This window comes from Nothoprocta perdicaria, unplaced genomic scaffold (genome assembly GCF_003342845.1).
Source record: "Nothoprocta perdicaria isolate Ctin4 unplaced genomic scaffold, notPer1 scaffold_112, whole genome shotgun sequence".
Taxonomy (NCBI): Eukaryota; Metazoa; Chordata; class Aves; order Tinamiformes; family Tinamidae; genus Nothoprocta; species Nothoprocta perdicaria.
The window spans coordinates 45,580-68,762 of NW_020454228.1; the positions used below are offsets into that span (position 1 = coordinate 45,580).

At 38.5% G+C, this 23,183-nt stretch overlaps 1 protein-coding gene across 1 annotated transcript in view; it reads left to right on the forward strand.

Annotated features, from left to right (window-relative positions):
* Positions 1-23,183, forward strand: part of REPS2 (RALBP1 associated Eps domain containing 2) — a 90,611-nt gene that overhangs the window by 22,673 nt on the left and 44,755 nt on the right. Inside the window, exons 2-8 of the mRNA XM_026052016.1 lie at positions 8,572-8,695; positions 10,862-11,010; positions 12,569-12,692; positions 15,651-15,748; positions 18,159-18,297; positions 20,498-20,561; positions 22,452-22,594. Of these exons, the coding sequence (XP_025907801.1) occupies positions 8,572-8,695; positions 10,862-11,010; positions 12,569-12,692; positions 15,651-15,748; positions 18,159-18,297; positions 20,498-20,561; positions 22,452-22,594 (841 nt within the window). The remainder of the gene's footprint in view (positions 1-8,571; positions 8,696-10,861; positions 11,011-12,568; positions 12,693-15,650; positions 15,749-18,158; positions 18,298-20,497; positions 20,562-22,451; positions 22,595-23,183) is intronic.

Below are 23,183 nucleotides of genomic sequence, written 5' to 3' on the forward strand. Positions count from 1 at the left end.
TAAATATTGTAGAAAGAACACATCATTTTGAAACAGGAAAAGATGAAAGAGAATTTTTAATAATACACAATTGTATTGTTCAAGTAATGCATACTCTATTTCAGCAATAGAGAGACCTTATTTTTTCTGCATAAAAGACCTGGACAAATTGCAGAAACTTTTTCCTAATAAGATTTGATTGCTAAGACTGAATTTACTTTACTGAATTTCCAGTTGAATTTACTTTCAGCTGTGTTTATATAAGGAGTGCTATGTATGGATTTTTAAAAATAAGCATATCAAGTGCCATTCTAAATAATGAATTCAAGTTTATTGTCATAGTTTAAATTGATGAAAACGTAAGCTCAGGAGGAAAATATGTGAATGGAAATGCTGCTTGTGCAAAATATTCCTTGAAATGTCAACAACCTTATCGCTAAAGATATCACCTAAAGTGATATAAACACAGAGATACACTAAAATCTATCGTTGTTAATGATAATGTCATCCCTTAATGTTCATATTATTCATTCCAGAAKGGTATCAATGCAGCTCCTCAGCAAAATGTAGCATTTCCACTTGGACTAAATGGGAACTCTCCAATCGTTCTTGGTAGCAGTGAGGTTTGTACACTRTTTTTTACTACAGCCTCCAGAAAAYGAGATTTTCACAAACTGATGCATATTTTCGTTGGCCCAATGCCAGTCCTGGCTTAGTTCCTTTTTGGATAGTTGTATGTAGTTTGCCAACATCAAATTCCTACATGAGTTCCTTGTGGGTATTGGGGCTTTGTATAATGTCTCGGCTGAGTGAGTGAGACTTGAAGGATCTGGGTTGTCTTCCTTCCTGCCCCAGACTTTTTTTGTGCTATTTCCACATATATGTTATTGGAAAGGAAGAGGTGAGAAGGAAGATGAACAGAAAACCTTGGAATGGCCAATGACCTTAAGAAAGCATAGTTATAATGTATAAAATGTTTAGTATTAAACATCTGTGAGGTGAAATCTCTTGAACTGTCTAATGCTCACGGGAATGAAATACTCTTGACAGTTCCTTGTTTCAGCAGAAAGTCGGATAAGCTCTGCAGTCTGCCTGTTCAGATGGGATGACACGATAGTGCCAGATTTCTCATTTTACTTAGAGTATTAGGCTTCCTTGATTCTACAATATACAATCGAATCTACAGTAAGATTTGAAAAGGAAAAAAAAAAAAAAAGAACGCAATACTGAATATTATAGATTTCGATTGGATCTCAGAATTACCTACAAATAATATGAAGCATTTCAGTGAGTGAGTAGAATCCTTACTTCCTTCAGTTCCGTTAGTATCATTACAAAGATTTCTTAAATTCAGAGCAAACTCTTTTCAGACTTTTTATTTTTGTGTTTCTAGTCTAATATGGTTAGCTGAAATTTTACTTTTCCTCCTATAAAAATTTATTTGTGCAAGCTGTATTTATTGACCTGGACAGATTTTATATGAATTCTGTACTGGCTAGTGATCCTAAATCAGTTAGAATAATTTTGGATGGAAGAACTGTTTTTATCAGGTACAGAATTCAKTTACAAATAAGAAGTAGTAAGAAGTGAAATGTAAGGGGATTTTGAAAGGTATTGCTTCATCTCTTCATCCCTCAAGATTTTTGCCCACTCCTAAAGGTGTGTGCAGGAAGATGGTGCTAAAATTCTTTTTAAAATAAAAGATATTATCAGAAAATGGATATAACTGTATAATTCTGTAGGCTTTGCTATTGTGAAAAGAACTTGTTACCCTTGGCTTTTAGACTTTCAGATAGTTCTCAGGAATAGTGATTCCTAAACATCTCAACAAGGAAGTCATTAGATGACAGTGTCTGCCTTTTCAATGTCACATAGGGATAAAAGAAAATGAGATTCACTGTTATTTATATATTCAATACCAAAAGCTAAGCACAGGAAGCTTCATTTTTATATATACATATGCATATATACACACACACACACACACACACACACACACACACAGTTCAGTACTTGTAAGTGTTGAAATAAAGGCTGCTGATATCAACTGAGTCTTTCTGTCCAACACTCCTAATATTTGAAGTCTTTGTTTAACATGCATATAAGTGCATAAGTCAGATAAATACTTTTTTTTTTTTAACATACAGTATGCTGGCATAGCCTGTTTTCCTTTTTCAGGTATTACATGGCTTGCATGCTCTTTTCTCCAGGCATCTGTTGCTGACGACTGAGAATTAACCRAGTGTGAATTCTGTCCCTGTGTCGCCCAGTTGCAGGAATCTTTTCCAATTGAAAGCTTTTTTATTTACCTCCGCTCAGAATTTTTTTTCTAGCCAATAAAATATTTTTGTTGTTGTGCTAAGATGTGAGACTTACAGAATTGTTTGAAAATGTTTTTGGTAGCTGTTTCATGTGATTTTATCTGTGGTGGCCTGTGCACTAATCAAGTCTGACCCGTTGGCTGTGTAGTTCTTGGTGCGGATGCACCACATTCTGCTTGCAACTGCCTGAAGAGTGTCTTAGCTGTTCCCAAAGCGAAGTGCCTCCCCTCCAGAAGCTCAGACATGAATGGCATGTGTAGCATCTGCACAGGCAGATGTGGATGATGCTGGGTCATGCCAGTAGAGGTGTTGTAAAAGTCTGCTGAAATAAATTCTGTTTTTTTCCCCATAACAGATGTGGTTGCTTTCCTCTGCTTTTCAAAAAGAGTTAGTTAGAGCTCTTAAATCTTAGTAATTTATGGGCAGCTTGCCTTGCCACTTATATTGCTCCTTAGTGTAAAGCTATGATCATGCACAGCTTTATCAGTGAGATAAAGGTCTGAGTACTTTGTACTGAGGTCTTTAAAAATGCACTACATATGTGTTATCATGTGTCCCATCAAGTAAACCATTTTCAACTTCTGCTTAAAATTCCTTTGTTTTAGGTGTTGGAGCTCTGTTTACTCAGAGTAGCTAGATTTTAGTAAGGACATCAGTTTAAGTTTAAAAAAGACTAAAATAGACAAAGCATCTGCATTTAGAAGACAAGAGGATAGAGTAAAATTTATATTTACTGAAGCAAACGAGCAAAAGTAGCAAACTAATCTCTAATAGAGCGTCTTCCTCCATGCAGTTTGACACCTCACTGCTCCAGTATGTTCCTTCACTCCCTGATCCCTTCTGGATCCAGGATGTGCTGTTTCTTACTTTGTTTAAATAATGGAGAGAGATGCAGCCCTGGGCTGCAGGTACTGTTAGACATATTTGAGCAGTGATCGCACCAGGAAGAAGTATCCGTATAAGGATGTAGCAGAGCGTGTCTGTTACAAGCAGAACCTACGAACACAAAATAAAAAAACAAATGAGTCAGCAGCATGATATATTACTGAGATAAGCTGTTGATATGCCATCTCTTCAAGTACTTGTCTTTGAGGCAGTTTTATTAGGATGGTTGATTTAGATGGGAGATGTCTTTGGTCATTCAACAGTTGGATTCTGAGGCACATTGCCACTGCAGTTCTTCTGTCAGGTGCATTTCTTGAAGTGTATCTAGTGTTTTTGTAGGCACTGTGCAGAAGCTATTTCACATGTTCCATAAAATTGACCTGTTCAGCCTGGAGAGGAGAAGACTGAGGGGGGGACCTGATCAGTGTCTATAAATACCTCAAGGGAGGGAGTGAGGAGGAGGGGGCCAGACTCTTTTCAGTGGTGGCCAGCGATAGGACTAGAGGAAAYGGCCACAAACTGAGGCACSAAAAGCTCCACAGGAACTTGAGAAAACACTTCTTGACAGTGAGGGTGACAGAGGCCTGGAACAGGCTGCCCAGAGAGGCTGTGGAGTCTCCTTCTCTGGAGATCTTTAAAACCCGCTTGGACGTAGCCCTGTGCCACGAGCTCTGGGTAACCCTGTGTATGCAAGGAGGGTTGGACTAGATGATCTCTAGAGGTCCCTTCCAACCTTAACCATTCTATGATTCTGTGATCTGTGAAAATGCAGAAGTAAYTGATAAACTGGAAAATATTTTTGCCTAGTTTTATCACAAACAAGGAGAAGGACTTTGAAAGGTTTGGAATGAAAGAGGCAGGTAGGCCCAGAAGACCGTGTTTTCCATCTTCTTTTTTCATAATAAGTTTGAATATATATTCAACATATATTTGTTTTTAGTAGTGACTCAACTGCTCACMAAAATTTGAGCCCCTTTGGGCTGGGTTTACCTACAGATGACAGACAATGATAATCTTCATGGCAGATAGTGGCAAATGGGCAGAACAGATGAAAACTGCTAGGTAAATACAGAGGATAACATAGCAGAGTTAATGGCTGTGTAAAAGAAAAAAAAAAGCAAAAATCCCAGCTCTATCTTTGCCTTGCTCTTAAGGCTTTCTCTTAAGGCTTGAGGATGGTCATCTTCAGTCTGCCCATCTACTCTAAGACTTTTGAATAGTTGTTTTTGATTTCCCCCTATTTCTGCACTTACAGAAGACAACCTTCAACCCTAGGCTTATGTTCAAATCCTGAAGTTTAGCTCTTGCAATCTAAATCAGACCTGCCCGGGGTGTGTGAGAGGTCAGTGCTCTTGGAGACTGCAGTGGAAACTTTTTGGAGAGAGTAGGGGAGAGCTGGAACAATGTCAGWTTGTGCTGGGAAAAGCTGCTCCATGTGGGATGTCTTCAAGGAGCAATTACAAAAATAACACTTGCTGTCAGCCGATAGAGCAGAGCAGTGAGTGGATAATAAATACAAAAATCTGCTTTTTGTTCCAGCATCTCAAGATGTAAAGCTTTTCTATTAGTACTTTGCATGGAGAACAGTAATTTAAAACAGCCTTTCTTCCAAACAGCTCAGAGGCCCTGATGATACCATAGCTACATTTTAAATTTTAATRTTGGTAAGTCAGAAGTCTCTTTTTAAAAAAAGATAAAGTTTTGTATTTTTACAAGCACAGAAAACCTTCTGAAGGGTGTGCACACATACAGATCTTCCTTGCCATCTTTCATGGCTGTATGATAGGAAAGATGGTGTGATTCTTGTACAGAACATATGGTTTAAGACTATCTGTTGAAATTCCAATGCATTTGAAGGCATTGTTCCAGGACTGATTTAGAATTAACAAGAGTAGAGACATTATAGCTTTCCTTACGTCTGTTGTTTCTGTATGTTGTTTGAAATGACCTTTTTATTGTTTTTTTCTGTTGGAAAGTGACCTGTGAATCTGTTCCATATGAGCTGTTACACCTTGCAGAAATTTTAATTCCATTTTAGCCTTTTCGACATTATATTCTTCTCTCACAAATCATGGAATGCATCTCTCAGACTAATGTTTAGAATCCTGAGGTCAGGGTTGGCAAGCAAAAGCAGTAACCTGCCACCATGAAAAATTATTCCCAACATGTTCTTCATTAAGCTTTTGTTCCATATTCAGCTATCACTGAAGGATTGTAGTTTGTTGCGGAAGAATCTAAAAAAAAATAGTTTTGCAATGAAAACTGATTGTCAATAGTACTGTCTTAAAATCTCTTGCAGGATCAAAACGTGCACTTTGTTTTCTTTTGTGTGTTTAGTGGTGCATGAATAGAAAATATCAGCACTTTTTTGCTAGCCTGCTGAAAACTGCATAACCTAAACTGACAATAGGGAAGGATAGAAAGATGTTGTTTTAAAATCTCAGTTGAGTGAAAGCAGAATTGACGTTTTCCTCTGTCTTTCAGGAGGTATTTCTGTATACCTGAGTTCTAAAGTGCTCTTTGGTTTACTAGCTAGAGAGTCCAGTTTCAGCTTGAAAAATATCATGTGGCATTCATTTACAATGCCTTTAATTCAGGTGGATCTTAAAGACTGTTAATAGTATATTGCACAAACTGCTTTAGCTGCAGCAAAGCATATCACTAAATGTAATCTGCCCATCAGGAGATTGGCCCTGCAGAGGGTAAATCCGGCAAATAAAAAAAAAATGCAGTGTTCAGTTTAAGCTGCTGTGGGAATTTAAGCAGGCAGCATGTTCTGAAGAATTAATTTTAAATAAAGGCTAATGGTTAAAGGTTCTGTTGCCAGACAGCGGTTTCTCCAGGTGGTAGCTCTAAACAGGGCCCTGATTTTGGTGGTAAGAATTGCTCTCTGCATGGGATCTTGAGTATCTCTCCTTCAACTATACAATGAATGTAGTTGGAATAAATGCTTGTGCCTACAATTAATCGAAGTGAACTCTTCCAATTAATTGTGTAATAAATTTGGCTACTCTTTCAGCTTGCATCTGTTGCTCCAGGCCATTAGCAAGAAATTGGAATTTTGTTTGATCAATTTTAATTGCAAAAGTAACTTGGAAGAGATTGTGAGTAAAAGTATTTTCATCTTGTTATGACCAAAGAGCAAAATTACAAAAAGACAGTTTCACAATGATTATTTGTAAAGAGCAATGCATGGGTTCAGTGGCCTTAGACAAGAAAATATACATATGAAATCAACTCTTAGTTACTTTTCAAAAGGTAATAATGTGATATCAGATAAAAGATTATAGCATTGCAATTCCCTGCRTTACACAGTTGCTCCGTGTTCTCTTCTCTAGCAGATGGAGAGAGAAGACATAGCTGATGCTAATGCCAGTGTTTTATGCCCACAGGCATGTGGTGGCAGGGCAGGAAAGAAAGATTTTTTTCCAGAGGAGAAAAATCTGTCCAGCCTTTGCTGAGAGAACTGTAGTCCCAAGTAAGAGAAGTTGTGTCTCACAGCTTAGTTTTGAAATGGCCACAGTCTAGGTGGCAGCAGCAAGGTTTGCCTCTGAAAATGACTGTAGCTGTTTGTAAAAGAGAAGAAAATGATGCAATGAGGCTACCTCATCGAYTGAGCAATTTGCAGAATCAAGTAGATACTATGCCTTGCCCTGACATCAGAACTTATATTTTTCTTACTTTACTCTTTCTCCCCCCAAAAAGAGAAACCAGTGCCATGTGCCTAGCTGAATTTTTGTCGATAGAAATGTGTCCCCTTCCTCAGTAGCACCCAAACTCTGAGTAGACCAGCAAGACTGAGAATGTGCGTTGGTGTTGGCGCATGTGTATCCGAAAGGCCACGAGTCAAAAAGCCATATCACATGCAAACGTACTCTAAGAGACAATTGCTGTCCTGGGGAGTGAGCAGAGGAGAAGGTATTTTAAATATTTTGCAGTTTGTCCCAGATATTTTAAATATTTTGCATGCTCCCAGACGTAGAGAGATGGTCCAGTCTTTGGTACCAAGTGCCAGAACCCTACCTAGCGTCCTGACAAACTGCCCGTGGGATTATCTCTATGTATATGTGGAAGAAAGAGGATGGCAAATTCCATGGGTTAATTGAAGCTTTACGTACTCTTTTCATTGAGTAGCAAGAGAAAAGGCAGCTACTTGGTCTGTCTTGTAATCAGGGAATTTAAGCTGTGCATCCCAGAAACTAACGGGAAGAGGAGGAAGCCAACACTCATGCAGTCAAAGCAGCAGCCATATCCAAAGAAGAAAACACTTGGAGACATTTTTTTTTGATTATTTAAAAAAATACCATTCCGACAATTGTTTTCAATAAATCACGTTCTACCATAGTGTATGTAAAATATTATAAAAAATAAAAAATTTTCATTTGTGTTGTTTGTTTACTGCATCAAGTGCCAATTATTTCCTTCGTGCTGTAGGTGGGGAGTACAGGCACTTGTCCTGCTGGCAGGGTTTTCCGGACAGCGGAACTTAGCCATGAAGAACGAACACCACTCTAGTGTCGTTCAGCACACAGGTCATAAAAACTCAGCAGTTGGGAGGCCTTGCTAATCCTTGTGTACTTTTAGAAAAACAATTTGAGGCTCCCCTCTGCATCTGAGGGCAGCGTAGTTTCATTCTAACCTGAAAGGATGACTGAAATTTGTTTCTGAGCATCTTGCAGCTCCAGRCATGGGAGGATTAGCATCTGTGTTTCAGGCCTGCTGATAGGTTTTGTTTATTTAGCTGTTGTCTCTGTGTGTGAATCTGGAATGATTTCCTTTACAGAGGAGGTGGTGGAGGTCTAATTGAAGATGTATAGGATAGGATGGGGGAAACTAAGCTTCTCCACTGAGAAAGCCTGAAGGTTTCTTAGCTGAAACATTCTCCCACGTTACTTTTTCACAATGAAAACCTAAAGTAGCATGTTGGGATATTTCTTGTGTTATATTTATATTTTAATGACAGTAACTGTTATAAGGGCTATTGCTACAAGGTCCCTATATAATAGTGACTACGATTTTTCTAGGGCTGTCAGAGCTTGTATGATGGAAGCATTTTATATGGAATTGCGTACTTACAGAAATCATTTTGCCTGCTACTAAAATTCAACCAGTTGTGATATGAAACCACATAATGTGTTTTAGACTAGCAATGTCACACAGCAATACTTCTGAAAAGGGTAATAAATAACTACTTGCCTGTGATATGGGGGGCATATTATCAGACTATGATGTCCTGAATTGAACCACATACACTTAATAGAGATCTTCAAGTACGAACCTTTTGCAATTTTAAAGATATTTTTTTCCTTTGCTTGTTTACTTAGTACTGCTTATATTCCCCGTAGGAGTGAAATGCATTTTTACCAAAAATGCTCTTTTCTCTTAGATTACAGAAGTTTGTGGAGCCAAACGTGTGGGTTGTTTTGGTCCTGCTCAGTTTTATATTGCTTTGAAGTTAATTGCGGCAGCACAGTCGGGGCTTCCAGTGCGGATTGAGAGCATTAAGAATGGTAAGTAGCAAATTTTGCTTGCAAAGCTCTGCACTTGTTTCTTCCTTTTTTTTAAAGCTTTTTAGCCGTCTGTTGTGGTAAAGTTTTCTTCTAACTTGTGCATGAAGCAAAACTGTGTTTTGGGGAATGGAGAAGAGCCAGTAGGTAATGTTACATTCTCTGAGACAATTACAGTGAATTACATGTATGGCAAAGCTGACATTATATCTCCCTCCTATAAAAAGCATTACCAGAAAGGAGGTGAAATGGGCTGCACAGTGCTATGGATCCATTTCTTTGTCCCTTCAACCTCTGATCTTAGTATCTGTCCAGAGCAGGGACTGATGGCCGCTTCAGGACTGAAGTAATGTTTTGGGAAGCTCAGAGGTCTTTCTCTGCTGGGCAGCTTGTAACCCTGGCCTGCTTCAGAAGATAATCCTTCTGAAATAAACAGGCTGTGGTAATAAGATCATAACAATTTTCATTGGTATGTATGAAAAAACATTACATGTGGCTTAAAATGTGTGCTTTCTTTTTCTCTCTCACAAAGAACTGGCACTAATATTGAATGTGCCATTCTGATGGAGAAAAATACTTCTCAGGAGAGCTTATCAATATCTAGTAATGAACAAAGAAAGAGGCTCCCTTCAGGTTGTTCTCTTGGTAGAAGTCAGTGGCAGGAGCCAGATGCTTTTGCCTCAGTGATGCTCAGCCATGCTTGGGTTTCATAACTGATGGCTTTCCAGTCATGAATCAGCCTTAACAGGTTTGAGCCCTTAGCTTCCATGTCACAGACACGTGTTTGAAGCATTGCACAAGGACATGCTCTGGGCCACAGTGTTTGCCACCTTCCTGATGAAACCCATAGAGCAAAGGACCATGAGTTGAGAGAGAAGGTAGGAAGGAGAGGACCTGTCCATCAAACTACCCCTGATAGTCAGGGATTGTTTGGCAGATCACCCCTAGCGGGTGCATTCAGGTATGTTTTGAGGAACAGATTCCCAGGGCTGCCCCTAGCCAGCTGAAAGTTGGGCTTAGGCACATGCAGACCTGCCTTGGTTCAGCTCCTTGCCCAAGCTCTTGCTCTTGCAGAGCTCCCTGCGAAACAGAGGTGATCCAATGTGGGTACCACAGGAGGTTAGTAGCTATCAGGAGAACTTCAACTGGGAGTAAAACAGGCAGCCTAGATTTGTTGGCCATGGTTTTCCTTACAGAGAACTTGTTTTGTCTCTCTCTCGCATTGGGTTTCTTTTTAGGGGTGCCATTGTTAATTTGAGAAGAAAAAAGGCCTCTAGAAATCCAAATTAAGTGAGATTTACTGGCTATGTTTTTTAAGTGCAACATCTGCAATTGGAGTGAATGGGGTACTCCCAGTTCTTGTATTGATATCCTGCTTATTGGCTGTTACTGAAGTGCTTCCCGTGCTAATTACATTTTCTCTTGAAATATATTAGCRCTTTTAGAGTGGGATGAGTAACACGTAGCAGCCTCAAATTGATTTCTTTATCTTGCCATTAGCAGCTGTAGGTGTAGATGATTACAGAGGTGATGCAGGGCTTTACTTGATTTTGGAGCCTATGTTCTGTTAATTTTAGTTGTATTGATCTTACAGGGTAACTGTGCATCAAAATAAAGATTTCTAAATAATTGGATGTTTTCTCAAAATGTGAATTGCCTTGAAGATGCATTTGCTTAGAAGTATTATTCTATTTCGCTCTGCAGAACAGAGGTAAAATAGGTTCTTTTGACACCATAGACTCATCAGGCCTCGAAGTGATCTCTTAACCCTAGCATTTTTAATTTGTTCCTTTTATGATGGCTCTGCTGAGAATACTGTGATCCTCACCCAAGGAATTCATTAGGTCCACAGCTTCTGTGGAAAACCATTCTTTTCATTTTAGACATTTCCAAGGCAGGAAATGAGTTTGACACTTGCTTTAATAGCGCACACAAGGCTTATTTCTTTCTATTTGCATTGAGAAAAGATATATAAAACTAGTGAATACAGCTTTGCATAGCATTCACATTTTTTCACTGAGACATAAAATAATCACAAGAGTTCCATAGTTACAAATATTATAAAATATAAATAGTACTTTTTTTTCCATTGGTTTTGCAATATGATACTACTTCAAAGACTTCTAATATGCCATAGACTCAATTGAATTTTTCTTTCTTTTAATGAAGAGTTGCCTCTGCCACGGTTTATGGCGATGAAAAATGACAGTGAAATACGTTATGGGAATCCAACAGAACCCCATGGAGTTAAATTTCAGGTTCCACATGCAACTTTGGAAAAAAATTCCTACAAAAGAACAGATGAAGGGGACAAACAGGTAACTGGCCTGTCTCCCTCAGGCCAATATATCATTATGCATACTSCTTTTGGGTCTAGCTCTGTAAATGACTACACGCACATGGGCTTGTTCAGCTTTGCAGTGCTATATGTGAGATGAACTCCCTGCTTGCAAATATCACCCATCAGGACTCTGTGCTTATTTTGATGATCTATCCATCAGTCTTATCCCCGAAAGCAATTTCTTTATACGAACTTGTATAAAATTATTAGCCTTGTGATATTCTATAGAAGTTCTTTCAATACTGTCCTGCTTATTTTTAGTACTGTTTCTTGGAGAAGGCAGGGGAAGTGGAGCAAATAAGAGATCTGCATGTTAAAGCAGGGAGAGAAACAGGAAAGCAAATAATTTCTCATGTTAAGTGTGATCTTTAGTTGTTACAGAACTACTCAGTTGGAAGAGAGCTGTTGAAAGGAGGAAAAGACTGTTATGAGTCACTATTTGGGGTGGAATAGGGCTACAACATTTTTTCCCTTCTAGTCTCTCCCAGACATAACAGCAGAGTAGCCTAGAAGAAATCTGTTTTTCTTTTGCTGTCAGTGAGGCCTCTTGCTAGTTTCTGCTGTCCTGAATTGCCAATTTAATAATGCTGTCAAAATGAGATTTATGTTACATGTATTTAGCAGGGTTGAGAATGCTTATTCAAATACAAGGGACTTGACAGAGCAAGCATTATTTACATATTTTTTTTTCCTAAGCCTGACACCTTCTCCTCTGGTAGTGTATCAGGTCACATTGTAAATGCCTTGTGGCAGGCACTTTATCCTTCTCTCTGTGTGCGTTYGTGACACTGCATCAGCGTGAGTAGCAGCGTTCCCGGCCTGAGGTTAACCAGGAGTAATGAGCTGGTGACAAAACATGCAAAGGAAAGAGCAGGACGAGGAATAGCACATACATCTATCTGTCTGCATGTACCGATGCTGAAGCAGAAGGCTGCCATCAAACCTCCACTCTTTCTAGGTTGTCTTTGTGGCGGTGTTTTCCTTTCATACAGGCCATTGTTTGGGGATCACATCATCCTCAAACAATCTCTGTAAGCCAGTGGAAAGAGGACACTCTAGGATAGATACCCAGTTACACCTGGAAATCCACAGAGTGCTTAAACTACCAAGTCAGAAGTTTTTGTTTGTTTGTTTGTATTTGACTGGCTTTAATATGGAAAATGCTCTTTCAAACAAAGAATGTATTCACTTCACTATGATATGTAAATTGAAAGATAGCCACTAACATTAAGCCTTTGACAAAATACTTCAGGTGTATTTGGAAGTAAAATGTCTTAAGTTGCGAACTGTAATACTTTATTACAGCCTTGCTGTGCTTCACTTTTAGAAGAAGGCTTAATACCAAAGCCTGTCTTTACCTTCTTGCTATTTTTTTTTGAATGAGAATTTTCATGAAAATAAAGGGCTTAGGGAGCTGCTGTATTTTAGTGTTCTTTGTCCATCAGGCTGTATGTGTTTGGATTGTCATGCAAGATTACTGGGTCATTTTATTGTCATCTCAAAATTCCATTTTCTGTTGATTGTTTTTGAAATAGGAACCCAAGTCTCCTCCAATGTCACCAATCTGTTCACCTCCTGCTTCTCCRTCTAGTTATCAGAGAACACACCTAAGTTATGGATATGGTAAATCAAGAAATGGGCTGGAGCAGCAGCACGGAGGTAGGATATAAACTGAGATGCACACATTGTGTTCAATTCTTTCTTCTTCTAAGCTTCTGAAGTTCAAATGCAACTAACAATCAGGATAATGATTTCAAGTTTCAATTAGACTTGGATTTTGGAGAATGATCCAATCATCTAATTCTGTTTTGCATAAAAGCTTTTTTTTTTTCTGTTTATTCAATCTTTTCTTCCTATTTGGTAGATTATGTAGATGTGCATGTTACTGCTCACAGATAAATGACAGTACCTAATTTTTGACAACTGTGCACAGTACATTCCAATGATAGAAAGTTTGTGACCATCCCTAGAGTGCATGACGCTTCTTGTTTAGTTAGAGGAGGAGAAAAGCCCAGTTCTGATCTCAGTAACTGCTCTGCTACTTTTCAAATTTCCTGCAAACAAAGGTTTTCTGTTTATTGTAAAGGATAATAATCTCTCTGGTTACATAAAAAAAGTAATAATAGGGCATGAATATAAATACAGGCCCATGATGTAACCTAGACAAAATAAACAGAGATAAAGCCCTACAAACATATTTTGTCCTTGATCTTCTTTCCCTTAAAGTTGTCAGCAAAACCCTCTAACTTTAGTAAGAGGATAGCATATATCTTAGGAGTACAAAAGCTTATAGTGAACTTTTGGGGCTAGAAGCGAGATTTTAGCAAGAGCTTAGACTTCCTGTTGCTGGTAAGGTACCTTTCCTCTCATAATTGCAAAATCTGATGACAAATGTGGTGATGATATTGGACATCAGATATTGGACTGTTCTGTCAAAGAAAGGCAAGAAGACTGCTATGACTTAGTTTGTAATGAGTGAAAGTGTAGTATGTTAGTCCTTTACCAGCTGTCAAATGAGCTRTTTATTCACAAATGAGTGAATAAACAGAGCAATGAAACATTTTGAAGCTAATTACAGTCATGATAAAAACACGTTTGAACACAATCAAATGGCCTTCCAGATAAATAAAAATCATGTTAGTACTGATTTATATCCACTGACTTGTTGATTAGGTAAGCCTAACTCAGACGCAGGGTATTTTCTCACCTTACCTTCAGCATAAATAGTTAAAACAGCATTTAACTAGTTAAAACAGCATTGCTTGACTTCTGATATAAGCAACAATGCTGGGATTATCTTAATCTCAGCATTGAGATTAATGCAATCTTAATGCAATTTTAATACACCAAGAGCAGAGGTTCTGCTCAAATGAATGGCACATGCTGCAGATACAGACCACTGTTCCCGATAACCTGCCATATCTTAGTGCGTTGTTCTTCAGGGTGTAATACCTGTAGAGTGCGGTACTGTTTTCTGGACTTTTTTCCATGCTGTGCCAGGGTTACAGCTTTTTTGGGTGTAGGGCCGTGGGATATTTTTTTGTTAATGTCAGCACAGTTCCTCATGGAATCAGAGGTTATGCAAAGCTAACAGAGTCAGGAGGATCCAGCCTAATTAGAGTGTCAGATTCTTCTAAAATTAATTATTTAACATCTTAAATTTTTAAGCAGATAATGTCCTTCCCCTGCAGAACTCTATGCTTATTTCCCAGGAAATGATATGGATTAAATTAAGATCATAGAATTTTTCAACCCAATGCTAGGTATCTTTCAYGAGAAATGTTTCGGTCAAATGCATGCTGATGTTCCGAACAGAAGCAATGGGGTAAAATATTACTACCTATGTAATATCAGGTGGTAGACTAGGCGACTTAATGGGTCCTTCTGGTTTTAAAGTTAACCTTCTGGTCTTTTTGCAGATCACTCAAAAGGGTAGGTCTGAAAAAAACTTTATTTGTGTATATATATGTAGAGATAGCTGCACAAAATTGACATTTTTAGCCCACTTTATACTGAAAGCATAATTTTGGAATTGGACAATGTGTCTTAAGGACACTTTAAAAGTCAAACCTCTGTACTGCAACCATGACTATGTATTAATGGATTTTATGTTTTTTCTTGATAGTTTTTGAACTTTGTCTTGATAGTAAATACATAACCATTTGGCCTTGGGCTTGCATTTCCTCTTTAAATATTTCTGTATATTTCACAACTTCCTTCCTGCCTTTTTTTTTTTTTTTTCTCTGAAATTAAAACTTAGTTGTACAGGACTTAAAAATAGATACCAATACAGGATAAGATCACACAGAAGGTAATGGGATTATGGCTATAGTTTTAAAGAACTTTCTGAGCTTAATACATTTTTAAGCTTTCTTGTTATCCCTTTTTATCAAGAGTCTCTTAAATTGCATCTGTCTAAGGCAGACTAAGTTTTTAGTGTTACATTTTAATGTAACCCCACCAGCAGAAGTTTACTGCTCTGTGAGAGAATTTGCAAGTGAGTTGTCTTTGTGCTTGTGTACTTGGCATRTTTTTAAAACATTGTTCTTAAATAGGCATTGTGTCATTCCTTACTATATTTGCTGCAGCAGAATGCAAGTGACTTGACTTARCTAAAGAAGAAGTGACTGCGTTTCTTCACTAACTTTACTTAAGATGATGAGATATGCTAAGCATTTTATTTTGCTTTTTGATTGGAATTCAGGGAGGGGGGAAGAAGAGTGTATGGAAGACTAATGATTGATAACATTGTCAAAAGAAGCTTGTCTGCAGCTCAGTTTAACTATTTCTTATTATTTGCAACATTGTCTTCTGTTATGTGAGGCTAGAAATACATAAAATTTATAAACATATAAGTAGGCTATATAGATTTCAACAGTATGAGCAGTGATCTATGTCATCTAGTAAAAGGATGGTATCAGTAATGTCTAAAGAAGAATGATGTAGGTTGGAAGACGAGCATGTAGCCGGGATGATAATGCAGAAGACAAAATAGGTTTTGTTATGATGACATTACATCACTAACTGATAGTTGAGCTTGTAATATTTAGTTGTTGCTTTAGCCTAGTAGAACCTTATTTATTATCCTTTTATTTGTTTTATTGAAAATGTCTGCAGCACCTTATGAAGTCAGACATTCTACTCACCAGCAAGAGGGACCAGCGTCAGGGAATTATGGAGCCAAATCTACACGTGCATGTTCAACTCTTAACCGGGTAATAAATTCCATATAATTCCATATATTTTTCTTTAATAATGGTGCTAAAAAAGCCATAGAGGAATTAAAAGGGAAAAAAAAAAAAGCAAAAGAATTCTTACTTCCCCAAAATATGTCTTCTCGTATGTGTTCTCATTGATAGTTTTAGATGAGAATCTGAAGGATTTTTTTTTTTAAGTTTGAGAAAAAAGCAAAGCTGAAGGAAGGAAGTATGTAATTAAAATGGTGAAGCTCAGTAAAACAAAAAGTACAGGCAAATGGTATAGAAAAATTAGACTTGGAATGTTCAACTCAAAATGAGAGACTATTGAAAGCACATTATACCTTGCTCTGCCTCTTCTGATCTGCTTTTAGTTTGATTCAGTTTTAACTTCCAAGACAGACATGCTGAAATGCAGTTTATTTCTCCCAAGCACATAGCTTTTTTGGGGGGATATAGTAATACTTTATTACTTTTGGAAATACTAGGTGTCTAAAAGTATATGCATCTTATCCCTAGCATATCTAACAGAAAGAGTTTCAGGGAATGCCAGATTATGTTCGGGAGATACAAGCAACTGCCTTTTCAAATGACTAAATCAAAAAAACCCCAAAAGTCCCAATAGTTTGCTATACCTCTTTTCCCTTTCTATAGGTTTTATGGGCAGTGATTTCATTTCTAAAGGTTGCACTTCTCAGTATAAGGAAATTCTCCTTTCTCTTTCCTTCTTCATTAAAAACAGATATCTTGAAATGGGACCAAAAAATCTGGCCATTCCTACAGACACAGCCAGTAATGGCATAGCTGATGGTACCAAAGGACAGATGTGGGGGGTGTTTGTAATTGCAGCTGCCAGTACAGCAGGGGCCTTCAGGTGGCTAAGGTGCCCTGAGGTCCTCTAGGGCAGGCAGTCGTCTCTGTGTCTTGGGCCAATGAAGACTTGAGACGGGGCACGAGGTTCTTAAGTGCTCTAATTGCTTTTTCAGAGTCTAATTTTAGTGAAAAAAATACCAAACTCCAAAGGCTTTCTAAGAAAAAAAAAATATGTACTTCAAGAAAATCAGAATAGTAATAAAAAAGCCATACTCTTTTGAGTTATTATAAGGAAGATTTTTTTGCACTGCCATTTACCGGGATACCTGGGCTTGTACCAGCCATTTTCTTGCAAATTGTCCCCTGTGGTTAACAGTGGTTAATGTTCTTCAGAATAGGTAATTTTGAGGGAATATGTGGAGATCAGATCAGCTGAGGACATTTTTTGGTACTGACTTCTCTAATAACATGAAAGGCAAGACAACATGCTAGTGATTAAAAGTCTGATGTCATTAGTGGTTTGTGCCGATAATCTCTCTTCCGGGGGCAACAGTGATGGGGAATATTAGGATGCAGAAACAACCAGGCTGATTAACATAGCTATATGCTATCTCTGATGTTTATTTTCTTATAGCTCAAAATTTCTTTTTTCTTCAGTCTCATTTCACTGTTTTGAGGGTAATATCTTGTCATATAATTGCCAGTTCTGTTCACATTATGGGATTATGCAAAAGCACTATAGAAAGACTAAAGAAAATAGCTATGTAGTCACTGTAGTAAAACCCTTTGAAATGAAAATTTCTAGAGTTCCCATATAGAAAAATGAGCATCTTTCCTAATTGTTTTGAATTATTTATATTACACTAAACATTTATTTTTAAATAAAATTAGGGAGAGGTTTTCCTAAATAAATAAGATCCAGGGATTCAGTGCCTTTCTGCTAGTGCTCAGCTTCCTATACCCATAATGAAATGTCACCTGGGCTTCAGGAAAAGATCTTCAGATAAATGAGAACAAAATGAAATTGGGTGCATGCGTGCGCTGCTTTGAAATGAAATTTAATTTACAGCTTTATGATGTTGCTCATTTCAGGGATCTTTTGATGTATTTCAAAACCAATGTTTTGTGTTCGATTCTTGACACAGATGTCAGAGAAACTCTTCAAAGTCGTTTGGAGCATGGTTATTGTTTGCTCCTGCCCTCCTCCTTTATCCTCCTATTTGTCAATGGGCCAAAAACATTTTAAATATTAACTTGTAGCAGTGTGCACACTGACTACACTCACAGCCCTCTTTGGGATACTATGCAAATCACCCCTAACCAAGACTACTTAAGAGGGGGAAAAAAAAAAAATCAAAAGATCCTTCTCCTCCTGAATGTTTTGTTTCTCGAAGCAGAGGTTTTACAAAAACTGGGGCAAGGGACGAAAAGCCAAGGGGGCCCCGGGCATCACAGGTGTCCCCCTGGCTTGGTGCAATGGGAGCCACCCTGACCCTTGCTGCCAGGCATCATGTTAGAAACGTGCCATGAGTGGAGTGGGGGGAACGGGGCTTCGTGAGCTGCCCCATGCCCTGCTGGCCTTGCGGTCCCCACGTGCCAGCGGCTCTCCCTTCAGTCTCTTTCAGTGGAGCGGGAGGCGCCGGACAGCAGTGCCCATTACGCYGATGACCCGTGGAGAATAACAGAGGAGCAGCGAGACTACTACGTGAACCAGTTCCTCTCCCTGCAGCCCGACCTGAACGCCTTCATTTCAGGTGATGTTTGCGCTATGGCCTGTGTGTTGAGCAGAGAGACAAGGCTGAGAGACTCCAAGTGCTGCATATGTATTTTTAATTTTCTTTAGAGTATGCTTAGGGAAAGAATTGTGTGTGTTTTATTTAAATAAGGCAAACCACTAAAACACCAAATAGAACTGTGGGCATTATGTTTGCTTTTCTTTTTTTTTTTTTTTTCTCCCTAAATATTTATGCTAATTCTTTCAGAAGTGGTTCTGTTCTGCTGACTGTGTGAAAAGCCAAGTGCATCACATCTGCTTTGCAGACAAAATGTCTTTCTTCCCTTTTCCTTCAGTCCTTGGTAGTTCACCTGAGAATCTGATAAGTTTCTTGTTCTTTTCCCCTTCTCCTCTGTGCATCCTCCTAAGAAGTCCAAATGTTGCTATCTAGTGCACATTTTCATCTCATTACCTCCATGCATTTATGCAGATGTAACTAATTGGGATCAAAAAAGAAAGCATTGACAGTGACGCAGATCACGTTCCTTCTCTTGCCTAAGCTGCCTGCAGAGCTAAAGGAAAAAAACACGAAAACCTGTGATTTGTCATTAAAACAAAGTGGTTCCAGTGCAGCATTTTAAATCTGTTAAGGAGGAAAGCACCCTTGCTGCTCAGACACGGTGCAGCACTCTGAGTCATCATGTCGGGAAAATATTTGCATCTAAGAGGGAAGTATTGCTGTTCAATAAAAATGGAAATAAACTCTGTCAYTCTGAGGAACAGTATTTGTGCATCACACCTGCCGAGTGTTGAAAGGAAAAAAGTTTAGGCTTTCCAGCACAAAAGTGGCAGCATGGATGTAGTGAAAGCTAAGCACCAGTTAACTGCTTTGTGTGGCCAAGCCTGAGTGTCTGTGGCTCTGAGGGATTGAGACCCTGGTCTGTAGGTGGTTAATGGCAAATCTTGGAGAGCACACACCTGGTAAAAATATTCTAACAGCATATCAAGATTGCATTTTTGCTGTGAACAGGCAGATCAGACTGCTTGTGAGAGGAATCAATTGCAGGTACTGACAGTCTGTCTGGCAAGGAAGAAGTCACAGGCTTTAAGCTGACGCAGCTCTACTAAGCCCTGCTATGTTACTGCTCTTCAGCACCATCTGGGTTTCAAGAAGTTCTGATCCAGCCAAAGGTTTAAATAAATTACTTGATGCTGGCAGAAATTAATGCTTTGCCCTTTTCTTTTTTTCTTTTTTTTTCCCCTCGGTTATGTCTTTTCCATATGGTTTGCCCAAGAGAGAAGAGAAAATGATGGTTCAGTAATGTTATTTTTCTGCACATGCATGCATGTATGTAGCTTTGTGTGTTCATACATACATGCATTTTCATGTGCACATGTAGCCTCTCAAGGAGCTAGGCATTTTGCTTTATGGTGAGCAAGATTCTCAGGCAGTTCCTGCACATCAAGAGATACCCTTCATAAATGGTAACTTGTAATTTCTACAACATCCTGAGGCAATTTAAACTGTTAAAATCCTTGCTGTATGGTGATATAGATGCTAGAAGTTTGTCTGCGTTTATGAAGTGATTTAACAAATCTGTGAGAGAAAATGCATTAAAAGTTACTAAATATTTAAATGTAGTGTCTGGCTTGAGGAATTCATCAGTCACACTGGCTGGGAGGTTTTGAGGATATTGTGGAGCTATGTAATGGCATGACTTTGTCATGGTCCTGTCCTCTTCTGTAGGCATTCAAGGTCTAGCAATGAGGTGAGAGGCTGGATGGATCTTGGTTGTGCTTGTGAATCTCCTCTTCTCCTCTGTTTTTCTTTTGTTACYCCTCGCCATGGCAAGGGAAGTGGCAATCTAGGACCCACCAACACTACACTGCTACACACACAGAAAGACCTATGCATGAAGCAGAGCCTGTAGTGTCCAGATTCTCATTATTGATGATATGCTAATTCTGCTGGGTGAGGATCACAGGGTTGCAGCATGTTTTCCTTTSTTTATTTTTCCCTTATGGAGGGATGGAGAAATGAGGTCAACAGCCTCTGCCTGGCTTTCCCTATCCCTTACTCCCTGAGTGACAAATGGTCCAACAGCTCTGTTAGCATGGGGTTAACCAGAGCATCTGCTGAGCACAAAGGAACTGGCTGCTTCTAGTGCAGCAGCCGTGGCCAAATGCAAGTGAGGGGAGACTCAATTTTCAGCAGTTGATAAGGCACGGTTTCCCAACAGGTTCTGTGGCAAAGAATTTCTTCACAAAATCAAAGCTTCCCATTCCAGAGCTTTCTCACATTTGGTAAGTACTGAAATAGCATTTGGGATGTGTATCTTGTCTTTCTCTCTCTCTTCCTTCCTTCTTTCCTTCTTTCCTTCTTTCCTTCTTTCCTTCTTTCCTTCTTTCCTTCTTTCCTTCTTTCCTTCTTTCCTTCTTTCCTTCTTTCCTTCNTTTCCTTCTTTCCTTCTTTCCTTCTTTCCTTCTTTCCTTCTTTCCTTCTTTCCTTCTTTCCTTCTTTCCTTCTTTCCTTCTTTCCTTCTTTCCTTTTTTTAAAAAGTATCTTTAATTCAGGAGTACTTGCTAAATTTTTAAAGCACCTTTAATTATAATTATCGCTCTTATCTCCAGAATCACTCTCTGGCCTGAGCAGCAGGGTGCCCATTGATCTTTCTGGCACGCTTGCTTTCTCTAGGCATGTTCGCCTGCTCAGGGAGACAGGGAGGATTTGAGCAGCGATATAATGAGAGCTGTTCTTATGTATGTTATAAGGAGGATCATTAGCTCTACAAACTGACGTTTTTGGTGAAATGTTGTAGAGGGGGAGCACATTTGGAAGGATTTAGATGCGCTGTTGGTTTTATGTTTCTGGCTGTGCTTTGTCAGATGARGCCTGATTAATAAGTTCAACTACATAATTCATCAGTGATTTCTTAACGAACCACGCTTACTTTTAATGAGCTTATTTAGTAGCATTCTTAGATGGAACTGTACATAATAAAATTTGACAAGGATGCTATTATATTTTCATAAACAACACAATGTCTTGTAGTTCAGTGCTGTCCCTATATGTAGATATGGAGAATAAGTGGATTTAAATGTTGATCAGAAATGCTGATAGAGTTTTATTTCTATTTCTACATATATAATTTTAAGAAGGTAGATATGAAGAAAACTTGCCASAGCCTAAACATCTGTTGGGGTCAAAGAATATGTCTGGAATCTTTTCAAAGTGCATTGTGAGTCATGAATATAAAGAACTGAAGAAATATTCAGTTGGGGGAAGTGAACATCAAAATTTAATTTAAAATTTATTTAAGAGAAATATGTTAACCCAATATAGAAAAAAAGCATATTTTGTTTACATTGTTGCACAAATTGTTCTCCGCATAAAATTTAAAGAAAAGCATAAAAATTCTGAGGTGATGCAGTTTTATCAGATTGTGTCTTGGTTAAACACATGGGGTGTTTCAGTCTGTAACTATGACCTCAACAGCTTGAAAAATACTCATTACTTTCGAAGTATAGGAAGTTACATATCTATGTGAATTGCTGCACTAATAGTAAATGAATACTTACTTTATGCAGAAATGTTGGGCTATAAAACTGAATTCTTGAATTTCTGAAATCCAGTTCCATTGTTCAAGAAGTATCCTAGAATTAAATGGAGAACAGCTTGAACAAGCAGTTTAACAATAATGTTTAAAGCTATAACAAACATTAATTTAGCTCCTTGATCTTTGCGGCCAGTCAACATGGCCTGTTAAAAGTTTGCTGAAGACTGTTTTTGTGTTTTTCTGCTTAAATCAATTTAAGATCCTGCATGAATTAGCCAAACTGGCTCAACCCACTGGAAAGTTAATTTCACCCTTGTAAMTACAGAATTTGTATTTCAACCAACAGTATATACTCTTGCATTGTATGATATGTTGTATAACAAAAAAAAGTGTACTTTATTAACAAAGAAAAACCCTAGAAAATTAGCTTGCTTCATTTCCCTAGGGCAAATGTATTAAAATACAAGTTCCCATATATTTGGCAATTGTCATAGTTAGAATCACACAAGAAAGGCTTGTCTTCTACTGAAATTAAAATGACTATTTTTGAAAGTTGCATTTCTGTGTCTTCTGCGATGGCACRCGTGTGCTGCCCTGGGGCTGTGCCTTGGGGAACATGTGACTGTCACGTCTGCAGGGAACTGAGCGACGTCGACTGCGATGGAGCGCTGACGCTCGCGGAGTTTTGTGCGGCTTTCCACCTTGTCGTGGCCAGGAAGAATGGATACCAGCTGCCGGAGACGCTGCCGGAGACGCTGCTCCCTGACTACCTGCAAGCAGGTGAGCTGTCCTCTTCCCGTGGCTGTCTCAGAAACACTACACGTGTGGAATGCAGATTTTTATTTCTAAGTTGCAGGCAAGGTAAAGGTCTGAACTGAGTAAACTGTGTCTCCCCTTGCTTTTTTTAAAATGTGAGAGTTTTAAATATGTTTACGAAGCTATTCCTGAAGAAAGAATGTGTAAAAGCATAAAATGACAATGCAAAATGTAGCMTTTACCTGCCTCGCAATGTGTGTTTCTTTGCTCTAGTGCACTTCTGGTGACATTATGGCTAAAGTGGAAGGTAGTTGCCTGTAGCAAAGATAATCTTGCATGGTGTACATGGCTTTTAACTCTTAGAGTGATTTTCACATTTTTATCTGTCTCTTGAAGATGTGTTGAAAATGATTCTGACCTGCTTTGCAACTTTCTATGCTAATTTATTTAGTTGGATGCAGATACAAGATCAGTCAAAGGTTGTCTCTTATTTTGTGACTCATTCTCTGTAATTGATTGGCTTATGTGATAAGTAATTTGTAGTAATGACAGGAGCTTGAACAATTTGCATTGAACCAGGATAAATTAATCCAAAATATAACATACCTCAGTA